The following is a 19,633-nucleotide window of genomic DNA, read 5'->3' as shown; positions in this document are numbered from 1 at the left end:
TTATATTTTATATAAATTATAGAAAAATAAAAATTATGTTTTTTTTGTTTCAAATATTAATTAAAATATAAATATATGTACAAAAAAAATTCAATTTATACTAAAAAAAAAAATAAAAACTCACAAAAAATATTCCTAAAAACTCTCCAAAAACTAAAAATCTTCACATTATTTTCCTTAAAATTCTGACTTATCAAAAATTAAAAATTTCTTTTCATTTTCACTAAACTATCCAACACATCCTTTATTATTCATTCTATAACAATAATTAGGTGCACTCCAAATACTTAACAAATCTTTATTTTTAAACCAAAATTTATATCCACTTTAGACTAATTAGTGTGCTCGACAAATCAATTCTAGCCCATTAATCTAATTAAAATGACTCACGCTTTTCCACCCATAAGCCCAACCTGCTCCTCTTGGGCTACATCCCCAAGTTTCAACATTTTCATCAGGATCACTCCATAATAAATCGCAAAAAGGTCCTTCTAAAGGTACATCAGTACACCTATTTATTACCTATAATTAGTCTAAAGTTTTTATTTAAGGCGAAAGACCTCCATGTACGCAAAAAAATTTACCCTAAACTAATGCTGAAATTGGTAAATAATCGAATATATCAGTAATAATTTTCCATGGATACGGATTTCCATATTTTCTAATTATTTCATCATAAAAACCATAAATTTTTGACACTGCTCTAGTTTCATGATTTCCTCTTACAAGGATTACATTCTCAGGATATTTTACTTTTAAACAAAGTAAATATTAAATTGTTTCAACACTATGATATCCTCGGTCGACAAAATCACCTATTAATATATATGTTTAGTGGGGTGGTTAACCTGATAAATTAAATAATTTCAATAAATCGAAAAATTAGCCATGAATATCCCCGCATATATTTACCGGAAGGTTTACAGACTTTATATTGGGCTCTTAAAGGAATATTTCTTTTAGTATAAATGATATATTTAACAAAGTCGATTCATCAAGAATTATTTAATGATCTTTTAAGTTACTTAAACATTAATTTATATCCATTTTTTTTTTTAATAAAAAAAAAAAAAATTAAAATGTTGAATTGAATTTTTTTTATTTGAAATTATATATTTTAAAATGAATCTTTTTATAATATATATAAAAAACAATAGTAATAATTATAATGAATATTTTTATTTTCTAATCATTTTTTTTAAATATATGCTAATTAATTTAAATAATTAAATAAATAAATAAAAAGTTTATAAAATATATGATTAATTTTGTATATTAAATTATTATTTATATAATTTAAAAATAACACCACAAATTAAATTTTTATTTTATTTTTTGGTTTCTTTTTTTTATAAGAAATAAATTTTAAATAAACAAATCAATCCATAAAAATAAAACAACATTATAAAAATATTAATTAAAAATTTAATTATATTTAGAAGAGTATTAAACTAATCTATATATATAAATATATATTTGAATTTTTTAGTTAAAGAAATTTGGTTTAATATATAAGAAATAATCATTTTTTAAGGAATTAAAATCCTTATTCTCCAAAAGTCATTTTAAAACCATTTTATATATCATTTTATTATTATTAAATCTAGTTATTATTTGATGTAATTAAATTATCATGTATTTATTATTTTTATAAACTATTATCATTTGGATATTATTTTTCAATAGCTTTCTATTTTCTTTTTTTCAATATATCTTAATATATTTTTTATTTATAATTAGGATTTTTTTATGGGGAAGGTCTTTATTAAATGTTTGTATTTTATTAAATATTTTAAGTAGATTATTAAATTATGTCTTTAGGAGGTTATTTAATTTAACTTTAAGGTGATTATTCAGTTATTTTCTAATTAAATTGCTTTATTAAATTCTTAGGAGGAGATTCTTAAGTAATTTACACAGGATATTATTGAATTTTTTTCTAAGAATGTTATTAAATTAAATGTTAAGAAGTCAATTATAATTTAGTATTTTAAGGAGATTATAGAATTATATTATAATAATTATTAATATTATTATTTACTATAGGTTATTATATTAAAGGTTATTATTAATTTTAATTCTTTTATAATTAATCAGTAATTTAGTTTTATATTAAATTATCATTTTTATATATATTAATTTATTCGTTTTTTAATTATCATCTAGTCTACTATATAAATTGAAGTTACAATTAGAATTTTTCAGTGTATTTTATATTTAATGAATAGAATTTCTTATTTATTAAAATTTTTATTCTTAAGAAAATTAACTTTATTATTATTATGATTAATATTATTATTATTAATTATTTGTTTATATTTTTTCTGTTTCTTAATTACATATTAGATTTGTTTATAATACTTTTTATGCATTAGGATATTTAATAGCTAACTATTCAAGAAATGAATTCCTTTAAGAAAATTATTTATCTTTTTAAGGAGTATAAAATTTTGTTAGATCTATATTTTATTTTGTTTTTGGAGTTAATTAGTTCTATTGTAAATTCTATTAAGGAAACATATATTAATATTAAGGAATTTAATTCTATTAAAAATAATAGTTTTTAATATCTATTTTTTATTTTTAAACTTTTTTTATATATATATTTTTTTAACCTAAATTTTTATTCATCATTTTTTTTTATTTTCTTTCTTTTTTAAAATTAACAAAAAACTTTTTTTTATTGTAAAAAAAAAAAAAAAAAAAAACAACTTTTTTTATTTTATATATTATAAAAAAATGCTAGATAATTACATAGACATTATATATATATAACTAAATAATACATATTACAACAAAATTAAAATAAATTAATAATAAATAAACATAAAATAAAAGAAACAAAACATTATTAAACTTATGAGCATGCACAAATAGCTGAAAATTTAGAAAAAAAATAATTTTATTATTTTAAATGACCTAAAAGCTTCTATAATATAACTAATAAAAAATAGACTTTGATAATAATTTATTGAATATTTTACATATAATATTATTTAATTATAAATTTATTTCTAAATAAATGAAGAAAGAGTATCTTAAATATATTATTATTTAATAAATAAAAAAATTGATTAATTTTATAAATGTAAAAACCATTGATTATTTTTTTAAAAAAAACATCAATTTTTATGAAAAATTTTAAAATAATATTTTAATTTTTTTTACAAAAAATAAAAATTAAAATTTAAAATAAAGAAAAATTAAAGACTTAAAAATACGATATTTAAATGTAAATTTTTTTAAAAAAATATAAAAAAATGATTTTTTTAAAAAAGAAAATTATTATTTTTTAACAATATTTTTTCTGTATTTTTTTACAAAAAATAAATAGACTAGAAAAATTGGAATATTGACAGTTTGTTTTTTTAATTATGTTTTTTTAAAAAACTAAAAAAATAATAATGTATATTTCAATAAAAATCTGTATTTTTGAAAACTTTTTAATTATATATTCTTTCGCTTAATTTAAAACATATTGAAGTTCAAATGTTAAAAAAATATTAAATATATATATAAAAAGAACTTTATAAATGAAAGAGCTTTTTTAATTTGATTATATTGAATAAATACTACAATAAATAAATAAATATAATGTGCCTTTTTTATGAAAATATAATACCTAAAAATTCAAAATTGAAATGTTGGAACTTGAAGATTAAAAAGAAGAAAATAGTTATAAATAAGAAAAATTTAAAGAGAAAAAAACGCTTATTCAAACTATATTTATAAAAGTAGAAACTTTAATATAAGAAATAATTTTTTAGGATTTAAAAAAAAATAAAATAATTATGAAAAAAAAAGTTATTTTTATATTTAAAAAAGAATGAAATATAGATATTGTTTAAGAAGTAAAAAAATGATTTATTTTTAAAAATTTTGTTAAAATAAATTAATTTGAATTTTTTTTTTTTGCATTTTCATAATTAAACAATTAGAGTTTTTTTATTAATATAAAAATATATTTTTAATTTATTTTTTATGAAAAATATACGAAATGGATAAAAAAATAGTTTATTTTAATTATTTGCTATATAAAAAATAATCTTTGATTATTAAAAGTAAAAAAAATTGAAAATAATTTAAAAGTATTTATATTAAGAATATTAAAAATTTAATAAATATAGATAATTAAATTGATAACTTATTATTTTTTTTTAAAAGACTTCATTAAATGTAAATTATTTAAAGAAAAAAATAATTATTTTGTTTTAATTATTAAATTCAAATTAATTACTTTTTATAAAATTTAATAAAATTATGTAAATAAAAAAAACTATTATATAAAAAAAATAAAAAAATGAATGATTTATAATAATTTATTTTTAAAAATATAAACTAATAACTTATTTTACTTTGTTTGAATATCCTTTATTTATTTTTTACGATTAAAATAAAAGTCCATAATCCATTTTTTACATTTTTTTTTTCGATCGAATTTTATTAAAAGAAATTATAATAGTAATATTTAAAAATACTCAAAATTTTTTAATATATATATATATATATAAATAAAATTATTTTTTTAAGTAAGAAAAGCAATTACTAAGAAACAACATTATCCATAAAATATTGGGAATATAAAAAGTTATGGAAACAATAATAATTAAATAATAGCTGCGTAATTGCATATTATTAAATTTACCTAAAGAATAATTAAATAATCAATTTCTATTAATAATAATAAAGTTTATAACAAATACTAAAAAAAAATTAAAAATAATTAAAAAGTAAAAATAAAATAAAAAATATATAATAACTTATATATACTTAGTAAAATATAAATAAATATTATTTATAATCAATAAATATTAATATATTTACTTTTTTAGAGAGATTCGAATAATTATATAGTATATTTTTAATAAACTTTGAAAAATAAGAATCTACTTTTAGTAAATAAGAATATTTACGGCTTTTAGAAAAGTTCAGACTTAATTTTTTTAAGAAGATATTATTAATTATATTTATTTAAAATATAATAAATATCAAATTACTTAGTTATGAAATTTATGTTGTTAAAATACTATTAATAGCATAATAATTTAATAAATTATTTGGAAAAAATCATCATCTTTTACTTATTTTGTATTATTGACTGGATTTTGACTTGGTTTTTTTGTAATATTCTAAAAAATGAAGATTTATTAAGAATTTATGATTATTTAATTTCCAGTAAGTATTAAATTTTTTTTTTTATTAAGTGGTGTTGCATATATTTTGGACACAAAAGATATTTTAATGAGATATATTCAAAGAAAGTTAAAAGTACAAAAAAGAAAAATATTTTATTTAATTTTTTTTTGTTTAAACAAAAAAATCAGTTTTTTTTTTTTTTTTTGGAATTTATATAAAATTAATGGAATATTTAATATAATTTGAACAAAACTATTGAAAATAAGTGTTTTTTTAAAAAAACAAATATAAAAAATTCTATATACATAATAATTTTCATTAAAATATGTATAATGAATTTTAGTAAACATAAAATTTATTTGAAAATATTTTTTTATCAATAATATTTTATTAATTTAATAATGAAATAATTTTTATTTGCATAATTTTCCTTTTCAAAAATAATATTATTTTTTTTTTTAATTTATTTATATTTTAAATTTTATTTAAAATAAGATTTATTTTTTAATTAATATTAAAAATATCAATTTTTCTTTTTAAAAAAACATTAAATTTAATTTAAAAGTGTCAAATAAAAATAAAATTAAATTTAAATAATGAAAAAATAAATAAATAAAAAATTTCTAATAATATTAATTTTTTTTTTTTTACTACATTCGTAAAATATATATATAAAAAAAACAGAAAAAATAGAAAAAAAAATATGGACAAATACGGAGTTTTAAGTTTCAACTTAAATGAAAATACAAGTCAAAATATGAAAATGCAATTTATAATTTTATGTTTCTTATTTGCTTTCCAAGTAACCATAAGCTTAAGCATTCCTTTCCTATTTTATCACCCCTAGCAATTACTATGTACCAAATCCCATGAAGGATCCGAGTTTTTTCCATGTACTGAATAAGAAATGTGTAAAAACCACTATTTTTTCCGTTACCTTGATTCCGAAATAATTCATTCTATATCAATGGAATATGATTTTTTTTGTATATCTGGTCAACTCTAAGAATCCGCTATGTTAGGTCTCGCCTTAATTGGCTAAGTAGTAGGTTTTGCTATTTCTATGTTTTTTGATATACCAAAGCCCCATAAAGCTAAAATGCTCTTATTTACTGTAATAATAGAATCGGCACTTTTAATATCAATAAAAATTATCTATTTACCTTCCTTTTTCCTCTCCGTAGCCTTGAGTTGCTGGAATGGTCTTTTCGCCTTTTATTTCGGCTAATAATACGCTTATATATGTGATGTTTATTCTGCCACAATTAATAATGTTGCGCCTGTCGCTTTAGGGTTTATGTAGCCTTTTATTGGTCTTTTTTACATTTTATATGCCTCCTATGATAAAGAATGGAGAAATCATTTAGCTTATTTTACTGCTATTCCTTTATTAGCTATTGGTGTTATTTGGTTTTGTATTTATGATTATAGAAATGATGAAAATGAAACTGTAAAAGAGGAAAAGTCCAAAATAGCTAAAATCGACTAATATAATTTCATATAGGATCTTCTTTTTAAATACAATGAATTAATCACTTAACCTAAAATGCTTACAAACTCAATTATGTACGTTTTATGTTGGCTAAATTCAAGTATGGCATATACAAGTTCTTATCTCGTCTTCAGTGATATTAAAGTAGGCTCATTTTTCTATAATATGTATTTTTCTTAAGTCGCTGATGTATTCGGAGGGTTACTTGCTTATATTTTATTTAGATGCTTCCCTTCTAGAAATGTCATGTTTATTTCTTCCATTATTGCTGGCTTTGTTTAATGCGCAACTTTCGGATTGAATCATAATTCTTCGTATTATGCAGAAATGGGACCTATAGTAGTTGCTAGGGCTTATAAATCGATTATTGTGGGTGGCTTATTGATTGTTACACCATAATTAGTACCTTTTAGATACCTTTTATTATTATTTACATTCTCTAATATAGCAACTTTAGGACTTAGTAGTGTTATGCCATTGTATAAGATTATTTGTGACTAATTTGGGATTAATATTTTTGTTACTTTTGGAGTTATGGCATTTATTTGTAGCTATTATATTAGGAAATGGACTTATAAGGAAGATTTAGGAATTTAAGAGACTAATTTAGAATAAGATGCGGGTGTATAAAAAAACTAAATGACATAATTTATGCAAACTGGGGCGTAACCAATTAGAGGTAAAAAAATGGAAAAAAAATAGTCTGCAAGTGAAATTAGAGATAGTGAAGCACTACTTGAATATCATAAAAGATGATTTGATATTTTATTTATTTTATTACATTTAGTTTTTATTTTTATTAATTTTTTTTTTTAAGTTTAAAATTTCTTTAACTTTTATATTTAGAAAATATTATTTTTTTTAAAAAAAAGTGTAATTATTTAAAATTTGATTTTTTAATAACAAAAATATGGGCTTTTAATAACTTTAGTAATTAACTTAATTAGGAACAAAAAAATATTACAATTTGAAAAATATTTAATTTATATTATTATTTTTTTTAATAAATTAAAAATAAATAATATAATATATATATATATATATATATATATATATATATATATATATATATAGAAACTTTAATAAAAATATTTTCTTAACACTTATCTTTAAAAGGTTAATTATATAATAATATTATTTATTTATATAAATATTAAAAAAATACAATTGTATAAATAATAAGATAAGTATAAGTTGTATATCATTAAAAAAAAATAAGAAAAGTAAATATATTATAAAAAATAATAACATGTATATAAAATTTGTTTTATTAATAATATTTTATATTATAAATTTAAATTAAAATAAAATCAATAAATATTTATTTTAATAAATAAAATAGTAAAATTTTTAATTTCAAATAAAAAATAAATAAACTTAAAAGTTCCAAATAAAAAATAAAATGGAAGTAAAAATACACAAAAATAAATAAAAATATAAATAAAATATTAAAAATATAATCATTTTATTTATAAACAAACAACATTTCAAATTTAAATAATACTAATATTTATATATAAATTAATTTTTTAGTAGAAATAAATAAATGAAGATGATTAAAATTCACAAAATTAAACTCAATAATAAGATTAAAGTTGTATAGAGTAAATAATTAATAAACTAGAATAAGAAATGAAAGAACAAAAAAGATTTAATTAATAATTATAGCAATAATTACAAGAAATAAAGCAAACGAAATAACAAAACTATTAATTCAGTAGCTCCAATTCATAATAAAAATCAACAATTAAAGGTAAAATAAATATTTATATATATAAAAATTTTAAAACTAAATAGAAAACATAGATTAAATAAACGAAATAAATTATTCAAGAAATTAATTTAATGGAATCAGTCATTATCCTCAAAATGATTATTAAATAGACAAATAAAATACTAAATAATAAAGTTAAATTCATGATAAAATATATGATTCATAATCAATAAATCATATTTAAAGTTTATAATATTAAAACTTTAATTTATAAAGTTAATTGAATGAATATTAAATGCAAAATGAATAATATGAAAATTATATTGCCAAGCTTGAAAAACATATAAATAATATTCAATAATAATAGTTTAAATAATTTTAAGATAAGAATATTTAAAAATAATAATTCTAAGAAGAGAATGAATCTAATCAAAAAGATAAAAATGAAATATAAAAAATTGATAAAAATAACTAATCTTAAGAAATAACTGGAGGTTTTAATAGTGAAAGATAATTTACTTAATAGGAATAAAGTTAATTATTTCATTTTTTTTAATTAATTTATTATTTATATTTTATTTTAATTTTCTATTAGCTTTAATTTATAAAGAAAAAATTATCAAAAATGTAAATATATTTTTTATTTTTTTTCCATAAAAAAATAAAAAATATAAATATATAATTATACTAGTTATGTGATATTATGTGTGTTGAAAATGAACAAAAACTAACCTAAGCGGCTTAAAAATACTCTGAATGTATAAAAACAGTAATAAAAAATATATAAATATATAAATATTAATATAATTAAAATAAGATTCCTAAATTAGAAAAGTTTATTGATAGTATTTATGAAATAATATTTTAGCATGATAGTTAAAATAATTTTGTTGAAAAAAGCCATAATTTGAATGTATTAATTACATTTTTATAAAAAAAAAATATTTAAAAGATTCTTTTACCAACTTTATAATAATGGAGTTAATAAGTAAAATGTTATTAAGGTTTAAAATAGTAAAATTAAGAAGCAGTCTAGGTTATATATTTATTATAATAAATATATATATATATATATATATATATATTTATTTATTTATTTTAAAAATAAGTTTTTAAATCTTTTTAATAATATATTTGGAGATGAAATGGGAAATTAAAATTATTTTGAATTTCTTTAAGTTTTATACAACTGTGTAAAAAAAAAATTTATTTTATAACATTATATTATATTTTATTTTTCAAATAGTATAAATTACACATATCTAATTATTGATAGTTATATGAAAAATAATAATAAAATAAAAATTTATAATATTTTTTTTTTTTTATTAAATAATTTATTTTTTAATTTAAAATCATTTAGTTAAAAAAAATATCAAAATTTTTTTGGATAATTATGTCATATGAGTTTATTATTTTAATTTAATCAATATTTTATTTAAAATAATAAGTAATCGTTTTCATAAAATAGTTTTATAAAAAAATAAAAATTTATATTATAAATGTTATTATATTATGAATAAAATTATAATTTTATTAAAAAAATAAAATAATAATTTTAAAAATAATTTTAAGAAAAATGTTTGAAGAAAAATATTTAAAATTAAATTTTATTTATAAAAATTTAAAAACTACTTTTTATTTTTATTTTAAACTAAAAAAAAAATTATAAAAAACTTTAAAAAAAAAAATTAGTTTTATTTAAAACCATTTTATTAATAAATTTTCTAATAAAAAAAATGACAATTTTCATGTATAAAAATAATTTACATAAATTCAAATATTATAATAACATTAATAAATTTATTAAAAAATTTAACTTAAACATAAATAGCACAAGAAAATCAAGAATAAGTAGTAGAATAATGAAAAATGAAGATAAATAATAATAATAAAAAATTATCTTAATTTATTTAAACAAATTAATAGAGTTTAAACAGTTTAAAATTGAAAAAAATAAAAATTAAAAGGAAACTAATATTAGAAAAATACAAGTTTATTTACAAAACACTTTAGTAGGTCTTTTCAACTTAAAAAATACTTGATCTTTAATTTAACAAAAAGAAATATTTTTCCAACAAAAGCTTTACCATTTATTTTTGGAAATCTTAAACTTCCCAAGTAATATTAATTATATTTTTCCTTAATAAATACCATTAATTTCTTCTTTTTAAGCTAATTTATTATTCTTAACTTTTGCAAAGTATTTTTCTCAAATTCCAAAAAAAGAAATTAACTAGAAAATAAAATCTTTAGGATTTTCGTTAAAACACTTTTGGAATAAAAATTTTATTATAAATCTAACTTATAAATTTTGAAATTTAATTCGAATTTTTTTTCTAATATTGGCCGAGAAAATTGTATAAAATAATACAATAATTAATCAAAATCCTTCTTTTTAGTCCAAAAAGTACTACCTTAGTTAATTAAAGTAAAATTAAGTCTACTAAAGCATATAAATTATATAAATATCCCAAATATAAATGATTTAGTGTTATATTTTTCCCAGAATTGGTAAATAAATATCAAATATAGTGACAAAAATTATCGAAAATTTAACTTTTAAACCTATTGTAGCAATATTTTCCTAAATATTCAAAAAAGCAATAATTTTTTAAAACTCAATATATCATCTTATAAACAAAATATACTTAAATAAGAATTCTTGTTGAAATTGTTTAAAAAAATTACTTATAATTTTTAATTTTTATTATGTAGAATTTTAACTTTCTTTTAATAAAAATTTAAAAGGAAATTCTTAATATTACTCCGAAATTGTACTTGTCTTTATTCCTTTTTTTAGGAATTTTTTTAGTTTTAATTTCTGTAACAATACTTGATTATTATGATATAATATCTGTTTTAGGGACTTCATTATTAAATTTAAGGCTGAATTTTACTAAAAAATACATTTGAACCTCCTTAATAATGAAGATGTAGATTTTAAATGCATTTATAATATTTTTAAAGTCATTATGAGATTTAAAAGTTGAGAAAAAATACACATAATAGCAAATTTCATAGAAAAATATAATAACTCATTTCAAAAAAATAATTTATAATAATCTATTGTTTTCAATGATGGCGTAGCTTTTTTATAATTAGGAAAATTAAAAAAGAAAATCCCATACAAATTAAAAGTTTTTAATAAAATTAACTATTTGGTATATAAACTTAAAGTTTAGTTCATTTAAAATATTTTCAAATATTTAAAACAAGTTAAAATCACAGTCTATTTTTTACTAAATTTAAGTCTAACCCACATTATGATTTTTTGTTTCTTTCCTAATTAAATTCTTTTGGTATTTATATTTTGTAATTTTTTCTTGAATTTAATAATTATAATAATAATTTTAATTTTATTTCAAGTAATTTAAAAGTTTTTATAATTTATATATATTATATATATTTTTTTTTTATATAATTTTTCATTTTTTTAATTTCTATGGTGAATTCAATTATTTGCAATCTATAAAAAAACTAGGTTTTAAATCTTCGTCTTTCTATATTTATATTTTAGTTTTTTTTTTTTTTTTTAGAAAAAAAAAAAAAAAAAACATTATATTTATAAATTACTATTTAATCTTAATCTATATCTTAAGTTTTTTGTTTTTTAATTTAATAAATATTTTATTATAATTTAAATTTCTTTAAATCTTTTTTTGTGAAAAAAATAAAATAAAAAAATATATATAAATAATATTATAAATATTACCTTCTAAATCATTATTTTTTGTATTTGAATTAAGAAAAATATTATTATTTTAAAGTTCTTTTTTTTATCCGAATTATTTTTTACTAGCTTTTATTGTTTTTAGTTTTTAAATTCTTTCTTCCTCTTCAAATTATTTTTTATAATCTAACATTAATTATTTGAAATGATTAAAATCAGAAATACTTAATAAAGTGTCTAAAATTTACTCATCGATTTAATCCTCTCTTGTTTTAAGTAATTCTAAAAATCTCTCCATATTAAAACTTTCTATTTTTTTTTATAATTCCTATTTCATTTTTTTATTTTAAATATGCAATAAATATAAATATATAATGATATATATATATATATATAAATATATATAAATATATATATTTATACATATATAAATATATATATTTTTTATTACTTATTGAATATACTTTTCTATTGTTTTTTCATAATCTTTATAAATAATCATATATTCAGGTTTATTTTCTTCTTCATCAGAAAATACTTAACAGTTTTATTTAAAAAATCCTTTTTCTAATAATTCATATTCTTAACTTATAACTATATCTTATAATTATCCGACTATTTGATCGAATTCTTAATCATTTTCATTATAATTTTCTTTTTATAATTATTTTATTTTAAAATGTTATTATTTATTAGTATTTTAAAAAATACCATAATTTTCATATTCAAATTCTTCATCATCAAAAATATTTTCTTCTTTATTTGTTTACATTTTATTTTAAATATAAAATAATTATATTATATATATATATATTATTAGATAATATATTTTTTCAATTGTTTTTTTTTTTTTTTTAGAAAAAATTTAATATAAACATAAATTTAGAAAATAATAAATAAATATAAAAAATTGCATTAACAATTAATATATTAAAAAAGTTAAATAAATATTTTTTTAATTTTCATACTAAAAGCAATAGAACGTTTTCTGTTATATATAATCTTTTATTAAATTATGATAATTAAGTTAATAATTTTATTTTACAAATTATTAATTATTTATCAAAATTTTATATATTCCATTTAAAAGCTTTTAAATAAATAAAGAAACAAAAAAATCGATTTTAAGCCATAAAGTAAAATAGAATTTTTAAATGAATATTTTAAATAATTTATTTTATATCTAAATATTATTTTGTTTCGCTCGTGCCCTTTTTATAATAAAAACATAATATTAAAAAGTAATATATTTATTTCTTATATAACTTTATTTTTCAAATTTTCCTTAGTTAGAATAACTAAATTAAATATATTGTAAAATAAAAAAAGGAAATAATTAAATAATAATTTATTTATTTTCAATAATAAAAATACAAAATTTTATTAATAAAATAAATAAAAAAATAATTTTTAAAATTAAATTAAGCAATTAATAAACAAATCTTACATTAAATATATTTATAAACTTAATATAAATGTAAAGATCTTTTTTAAGAGAAGACTTCCATTCTAAATCAACAGAAAAGTTTTCCTAAAAAATTTAAACAATTTTTCTATAAGCAACATTTACTAACCTGAAATTGTTAATAATATTAGTCTTTTTTCCTTATCTTAATAAAAAAATTAACTTTAAAATAAAGAAAACATTAAATTATTAATAAGAGTTCGTCCTCCTCTCTAAAGAGAATTGAAAAAAGGTCAACCATTTATATCTACAGTAAAAAACAATAAAAATTTTTTTTTTTTTTTTTTTTTAATAAAATAAAATATCCAAAGATAGATATATCTCCAGACCATTCTTAAATAATAATTTGCGATTTTCAAACAATGAACTAAATATCACAACAAGAAATCGAATAATATATCCAAAATTCCTAAAATTACATTCAATATCCATTCACATTCGACTATATATTCGATTAAGAAAGTACACAATAATAAATATACGAAATCAGCGGCAAAAATCAAATAAAAGACCTCTATGAAGGTTTTAACTCGACCATATTTGCCTACGGCTAAACAGGAACAGGCAAAACCTATACGATGAAAGGTTTCACATACGATTTAGAGGATTCTAATATAGGCATGATATTTCGATCTGTATAGGATTTATTTGAAATCATAAAAAAACAAAAAAATAAAAATAACGATTTTGTAATAAAATGCTAATATTTGTAAATTTATAACGAAGTTATTTAAGATTTACTTTCTAATAATATAAATTTATAAATAAGAGAAGATAAAAATAAAGGTATTTATGTATAGGACATTTCCGAATATTAAATATAAAATATTACTGATGTATAAAAATTAATTAAATAAGGAGACTAAGTAAGGGAGACTGCTTAAACTAAACTAAATGATGTTTCTTCAAGATCACATGCTGTTTTTATAATTATTTTTTAATAACTTTCATTTGAATTTAATGAATTTAAAGTCTCTAAAATCAACTTTGTTGATTTGGCAGGCTCAGAAAGAGTTTCTATGTCAGGATCTACAGGTATTAGATTATAAGAAACCAAAAATATAAATTATTCTTTGGCTGCTTTGGGTAATGTGATTGCAGCTTTGACATAAAAAGAGTATAAAAGAAGTCATATTCCATATAGAGATTCTAAAATTACGAGACTTTTATAAGATTCTTTAGGAGGAAATTGTAAAACTACTTTTATAGGTACTATTTCGCCTAGCATTTATGAATTTAATTGTTCTGTAAATTTATTTTTAATATTTATACAAATAAAAATGATTTATGTAATTTAAAAAAAAGCTTTCAACACTTAAATTTGTTAATAGAGCTAAAAATATAAAAAATTATCCAATAATTAATAATAGATTTGATTAAAAAACATTACTTCTTTAGTATGAAAAAGACATAAATAAATGTAAATAAGAACTTTTTGATAAATAATAAAATTTAATAAATTCAAAAACTATATACTAAGTATTTAATATACATTATATATATATATATATATATATATATATATATATATATATATATATTTATATATTTAATAAAAAAGCTTTAAAAAGAAATAAGTTAAGCAGAATGTGAAAGGGATGAATTTGAAAACGCATATAAAGAATAAATGAAATAATTATTAAAAGAAAAAGATGAAAAAGACTCACTTTTATAAAAAGTTAAACTTATGTAATAAAAGATATTTAATTAAAAATAAGAATAAAGAAATATTGAAACTGAATAAATATTATAAGCTAATTAATGTAAAGAATTACTTAATAAATATAAATAAATTATGGACTCTATGTAAGAAAAGATAGAAGAACAAAATACCAGAATCTAAGATTTGGAAGAAACAAATATTTACTTATAAAATAATGAACATAATCAAATATATAAAAATAAATACTACGAAATGCTTTTAAACAAACATGACATTAGAGTTCCTTTAGAGAACGAAATTTAGTAGTTTTTTGCTTTATAAAAAGATTAAATATTATTAAATGATAATAATATTTAACATATTTTTCTTGAAGAAAATAATTTTTAAACAAAAAGCTTTCAAGAAATTGAGGCTTTAAAAAATAAAGTAAGAGAATTTTTAGCAAAAAAATAAAAAATAGACGACGAAGAGTTATAGGAATTAAAAGATATTTAATATTTAGCATATTAATATGAAACAAAAATTAATTCTTTCTAAAAAAAATATTTGGAGAAAATTAATTCGCTTGAAATTGAAAATAACTTATATCTTGAAAAAATAAATAAAATGTAAATTTTATTATAATAAAATAGCTAAAATTCATTTTATTGAAATAAAAAAAAAATATATAATCTAAAATATATATATATTTTTTAAAAAAAAAGAGAAAAAAAAATTATAATAAACAATCAAAAAATAAAAATATAAATAATATAAATAATATATAATATATATATATATATATATTTGTTAAAAATATAAATATAAAAATCATTTCTTATTAAAACATTAAAAATAATGCATTAATATAATGTTTTGAGTATAAAACTTAGCTTCACAAATAATAAGTATAATATGTACAATATCAAAAGTTTTAAACCCATTAGGTAATAACTTAAGATCTTATTATTTAAAACATTAAGGTTTAAAAATAACTTTTTTAATGAAACTTTTCAAAGAATTACAAATTAATCTATCTAAAGATTTAAAATTATACCCATTTTACTAATAACCTAGGGAAACTGCACAATAATTCCAAAGGGCTTCTCTAAATAAAAAATTATCAATTTTTTAAATATTTCCGAAATTTGTGATTTATTAATATTTTGAATCAAGTATAATCGCCAATTCTTTATGTCTTTAAAAAATAAACCTTTAAGTGTGCATTTTCCAATTTGAATCTTAAGAATAAATTTTAGATTTGTTTTGTTTTAATTTAATGATTTTTCTACTACAAGAGATAATTTATTAATTAGATAAATTTTCTATAATTCCGTATTATTATTATTATTATTATTATTATTATTATTATTATTATTAATATTATTATTATTATTATTATTATTATTAAATATATTTTTTTCAGATATAAATTTATTATGATAACTCTTTTAATTATTTCTAAACAAATTAAAATCTTCTATTTCTTATTCAGGATATTTTATATGTTTTTCATAATTTTATGTTTGTGTAAAAACACAAGATTTTTGTTATTAATAAAACATTTAAAAAAAATTATTATTTTCTATTTCATTAGTTTATTTTTTTTTATCTTCTTGATTCAAAAATTAATAATAATAATTATTAAAAATTTAACTAAAATTATTGCAATTATTATTATTATTATTATTATTATTATTATTATTATTATTATTATTATTATTAATATAATCTTTATTAGTTTTATTATTTTTATATATATATATTTTTTTTTAATTATTATTTTTATTATACATTTACTATTAATCCTATAATCCTAATACATTACTAATACTTATCATTTATTATGTAAATATAATAGCTTAAGTTGCAAAAATAAATTCGTTTTCATTCCATTGAGGTGTATAATTGAGTAAATACTTAAATAAATATATATAATTATCTTCTATATTTTTATTATTTTAATTATCCTTTAATGCATATATAAGATTCCATACCTTTTAAATTTTTATATCTAAACTTTTTTACCCTTCATCATAAAAATCATTTTATCCTCCAATACACTAATATAATTCAGCAAATAATCCGAAAACATAGTTATTTTCAAAAGCACTACAAGTCATCATTGCTATTTGGAATAAATTTTCAAATGAAAGAGCAGATGATTTAATAAAAATTTACTAAAAAGTAGTAAAAAATGTTTGTAAATATTCTGGAAAATACAACAGAGGTCTAAAAAAAGAAGGAAAAGTTCCGCTAAAAGTATTAAAAATATCTAAAAGTAACTTTTTAAAATCTTATTAATTAATTTCATTTTAAGAAAAAAATTCAATTAAGCAATTTTTCCATTAAAAGCAATTTAATCTTCTTCTTCAAGAATTTGCTACAATTTAAAAATACTAGGAAACTCATCATTTTCGAAGTATTTACTTATATTATTTTCTATTAATTTTTCCTATTTTTCTCCATAAATTTCTATTAATTTCTAACTTAGCTAATAATAAGGGACTTAAAATATTAAGTTTTTATTCTAATATTTAAATATTCAGTTATTTCTTTATCTTATTTATATTTTTCCATATTCTCCTTTATTTTATTTATATATTCTTCAATATTTTCTTATTCCATTTTTTCATTAATATATAAAGGCATTTAAACTTCTATTTCCTAAATTTAATCACTCTTTGGATTATACTATAATTATTTTACAATCTGGGATTGTGTATCTGTTGAAAACGAATCTTATTTATTTATTGTTTATTGTGAATTTAACTTTAAATAACATAAGCAGTGTTATTATTTGTGTTGATTTTCATTATTAATATTATTTTATGAATTTAATTATTATAACATTTTTAATAAATTTATTTTAGTATTATATTTTTATATATTTAAATTATTTTTTTCGTTTTTATTTAAATTTGCTTATTTACTAAAAATATTAGCTTGAATAGTTATTTATTATTCTTTTTAGAAGTTTGAATTAATTTTTTGTTTTTTTATATATTTACTTTTTTTTTTATTTTATTTTTTTAAAAAAAATAATATTTATAATTTCTTTCCTATTTATTATATATTTCAATATGAAATTTAATATTATGAATGTTTTCAAAATTATTTTTTTAATAATATTATTATTTTTAAATTCCATTTTACTTAACAAAATTAAATATATGAATATGTATTTTAAATAATTTTAACAAAAATAAATAATTAAAATAATACCTCTATTTTTCTATCTATATATAAATATATAAACAATTTTATGGGTTATAATATTATTATTTTGTTTCAATATTCATAACAAAAATAAAAATAATTTAAAAAATAAATATAATTCTCTAGTTAAATTATTTATTATTTTAAAAAAGGGCTAAATTTTGTAAAACATAGCTAAGTAAAATTAATATTTATAATTCGTTTAGCAAAAGTTTTTAAGTTTTGAAGAAAAAAAATTATATAATTTGCATCAAATTTATTTTTAATCTAAACAGAAATTGCGTATTAATAATTTTAAAATATTTTTTATCTATTACTTTTTAAAAGTCCCCCACCTTTTAATAATTTAGGTATGTGTAATTTTGGTTTTATATATATATATATTAATTTTTCTATAATTCTATTAAAATATAAATACTCAGATTATTTTTTATTAAGATTTTAGAGAATTTTCATATAAATTATTTTTAATCAAATTATTTTATTATTTTTAATAGACAAAAAATTGTGCCAAATATAAATATTAAAAAAAATTTGTTTGTATAAGAAATATTTAAATAAAAAAATATATATGTGTAATTATTTATTATAAATATTATATATATATATTTATTTTTTTAATATTTTAAGTAAAATAAATATTTTGTCTTAACTTTTTTTTGTATCATATTTAAAATAAAAATATTTTTAAACTAATTATAATTTTTTTAGAATTAAAAAATATATCAAATTGATATGAATCAACTATGAGTAAAAGAATATTAGTTTTTCATATAATTTTAAATTAATATTAATAATATATAAACATATTCTTAAATAATTTATTATAATTTTTATTTTTATATAATATGGGAAAAAAAAAAAAATTAAATACAAAATAAAAACTATTTTTATTTTTAATTATTAAAAAATAATATTAATTTATTTAATTATTTTTTATAATTTATAAATATTTATCAAATTTTGTTTTAAAAGCTTAAAAATACGTAAAATTTGTCGTAGAATGAATATAGAATAGTGTTTTCTATATTTAAATAATAAGTTTAGTTTTTTTTTAAATTTTTAATATTTTATCGAAAACTTATTCTTACTTAAGCTAATTTTTTTTTCTTATTTATTTTTTTATAAAATTTAATATATAAAAAAATTGATTAAAAAAAAAAAATTAAAATCATGATTATAATAAATAAAATATTAAATATTAAATCTTAAAAATAATTAAAATTATATTATTATTTTATAATAATATAATTTCAGTATTTATTATATATATAATTATATATTTTTTTCTT

At 15.7% G+C, this 19,633-nt stretch overlaps 3 protein-coding genes across 3 annotated transcripts, besides 23 other annotated features; 2 read left to right on the top strand and 1 right to left on the bottom strand. All coding sequences in view use genetic code 6, as the record gives it.

Annotated features, from left to right (window-relative positions):
• Nucleotides 1-220: 220 nt before the first annotated feature.
• On the bottom strand, nt 221-1,047 carry IMG5_189830 (ser thr protein phosphatase family protein, putative; the record flags this gene model as incomplete). Its single annotated transcript, XM_004025156.1, has 2 exons — nt 221-256; nt 391-1,047. The coding sequence occupies 2 exons, from the start codon at nt 1,045-1,047 to the stop codon at nt 221-223; spliced, it is 693 nt and encodes a 230-aa protein (XP_004025205.1).
• A 1,224-nt stretch (nt 1,048-2,271) lies between these two features.
• Nucleotides 2,272-2,310: a microsatellite.
• A 742-nt stretch (nt 2,311-3,052) lies between these two features.
• Nucleotides 3,053-3,120: a microsatellite.
• A 43-nt stretch (nt 3,121-3,163) lies between these two features.
• Nucleotides 3,164-3,208: a microsatellite.
• A 1,046-nt stretch (nt 3,209-4,254) lies between these two features.
• Nucleotides 4,255-4,294: a microsatellite.
• Nucleotides 4,295-5,839: 1,545 nt separating this feature from the next.
• IMG5_189820 (hypothetical protein) lies at nt 5,840-7,384 on the top strand (the record flags this gene model as incomplete). Its single annotated transcript, XM_004025155.1, has 1 exon — nt 5,840-7,384. One exon carries the CDS (start codon nt 5,840-5,842, stop codon nt 7,382-7,384), a length of 1,545 nt encoding a protein of 514 aa, XP_004025204.1.
• A 265-nt stretch (nt 7,385-7,649) lies between these two features.
• Nucleotides 7,650-7,701: a microsatellite.
• A 985-nt stretch (nt 7,702-8,686) lies between these two features.
• Nucleotides 8,687-8,740: a microsatellite.
• A 640-nt stretch (nt 8,741-9,380) lies between these two features.
• Nucleotides 9,381-9,427: a microsatellite.
• Nucleotides 9,428-9,813: 386 nt separating this feature from the next.
• Nucleotides 9,814-9,888: a microsatellite.
• Nucleotides 9,861-9,907: a microsatellite.
• Nucleotides 9,894-9,943: a microsatellite.
• Nucleotides 9,903-9,941: a microsatellite.
• A 2,433-nt stretch (nt 9,944-12,376) lies between the features above and the next one.
• Nucleotides 12,377-12,456: a microsatellite.
• Nucleotides 12,457-12,804: 348 nt separating this feature from the next.
• Nucleotides 12,805-12,845: a microsatellite.
• Nucleotides 12,846-12,868: 23 nt separating this feature from the next.
• Nucleotides 12,869-12,922: a microsatellite.
• A 649-nt stretch (nt 12,923-13,571) lies between these two features.
• On the top strand, nt 13,572-15,073 carry IMG5_189810 (kinesin motor domain protein; the record flags this gene model as incomplete). Its single annotated transcript, XM_004025154.1, has 3 exons — nt 13,572-13,732; nt 13,792-14,727; nt 14,786-15,073. Coding segments are annotated over 3 exons (1,383 nt in total), but the record flags the coding sequence as incomplete, so codon positions are not given.
• Nucleotides 14,975-15,029: a microsatellite.
• Nucleotides 15,074-15,884: 811 nt separating the features above from the next.
• Nucleotides 15,885-15,929: a microsatellite.
• Nucleotides 15,930-16,458: 529 nt separating this feature from the next.
• Nucleotides 16,459-16,532: a microsatellite.
• A 260-nt stretch (nt 16,533-16,792) lies between these two features.
• Nucleotides 16,793-16,914: a microsatellite.
• Nucleotides 16,872-16,909: a microsatellite.
• A 760-nt stretch (nt 16,915-17,674) lies between the features above and the next one.
• Nucleotides 17,675-17,743: a microsatellite.
• A 366-nt stretch (nt 17,744-18,109) lies between these two features.
• Nucleotides 18,110-18,157: a microsatellite.
• Nucleotides 18,117-18,156: a microsatellite.
• A 1,412-nt stretch (nt 18,158-19,569) lies between the features above and the next one.
• Nucleotides 19,570-19,626: a microsatellite.
• Between the last annotated feature and the right edge of the window lie 7 nt (nt 19,627-19,633).

The sequence above is a fragment of the Ichthyophthirius multifiliis genome (assembly GCF_000220395.1).
Source record: "Ichthyophthirius multifiliis unplaced genomic scaffold scaff_1120509251365, whole genome shotgun sequence".
Lineage (NCBI taxonomy): Eukaryota > Ciliophora > Oligohymenophorea > Hymenostomatida > Ichthyophthirius > Ichthyophthirius multifiliis.
Note: the sequence above shows the minus strand (reverse complement) of the source record. Positions and strands in the feature narration are given on the sequence as shown.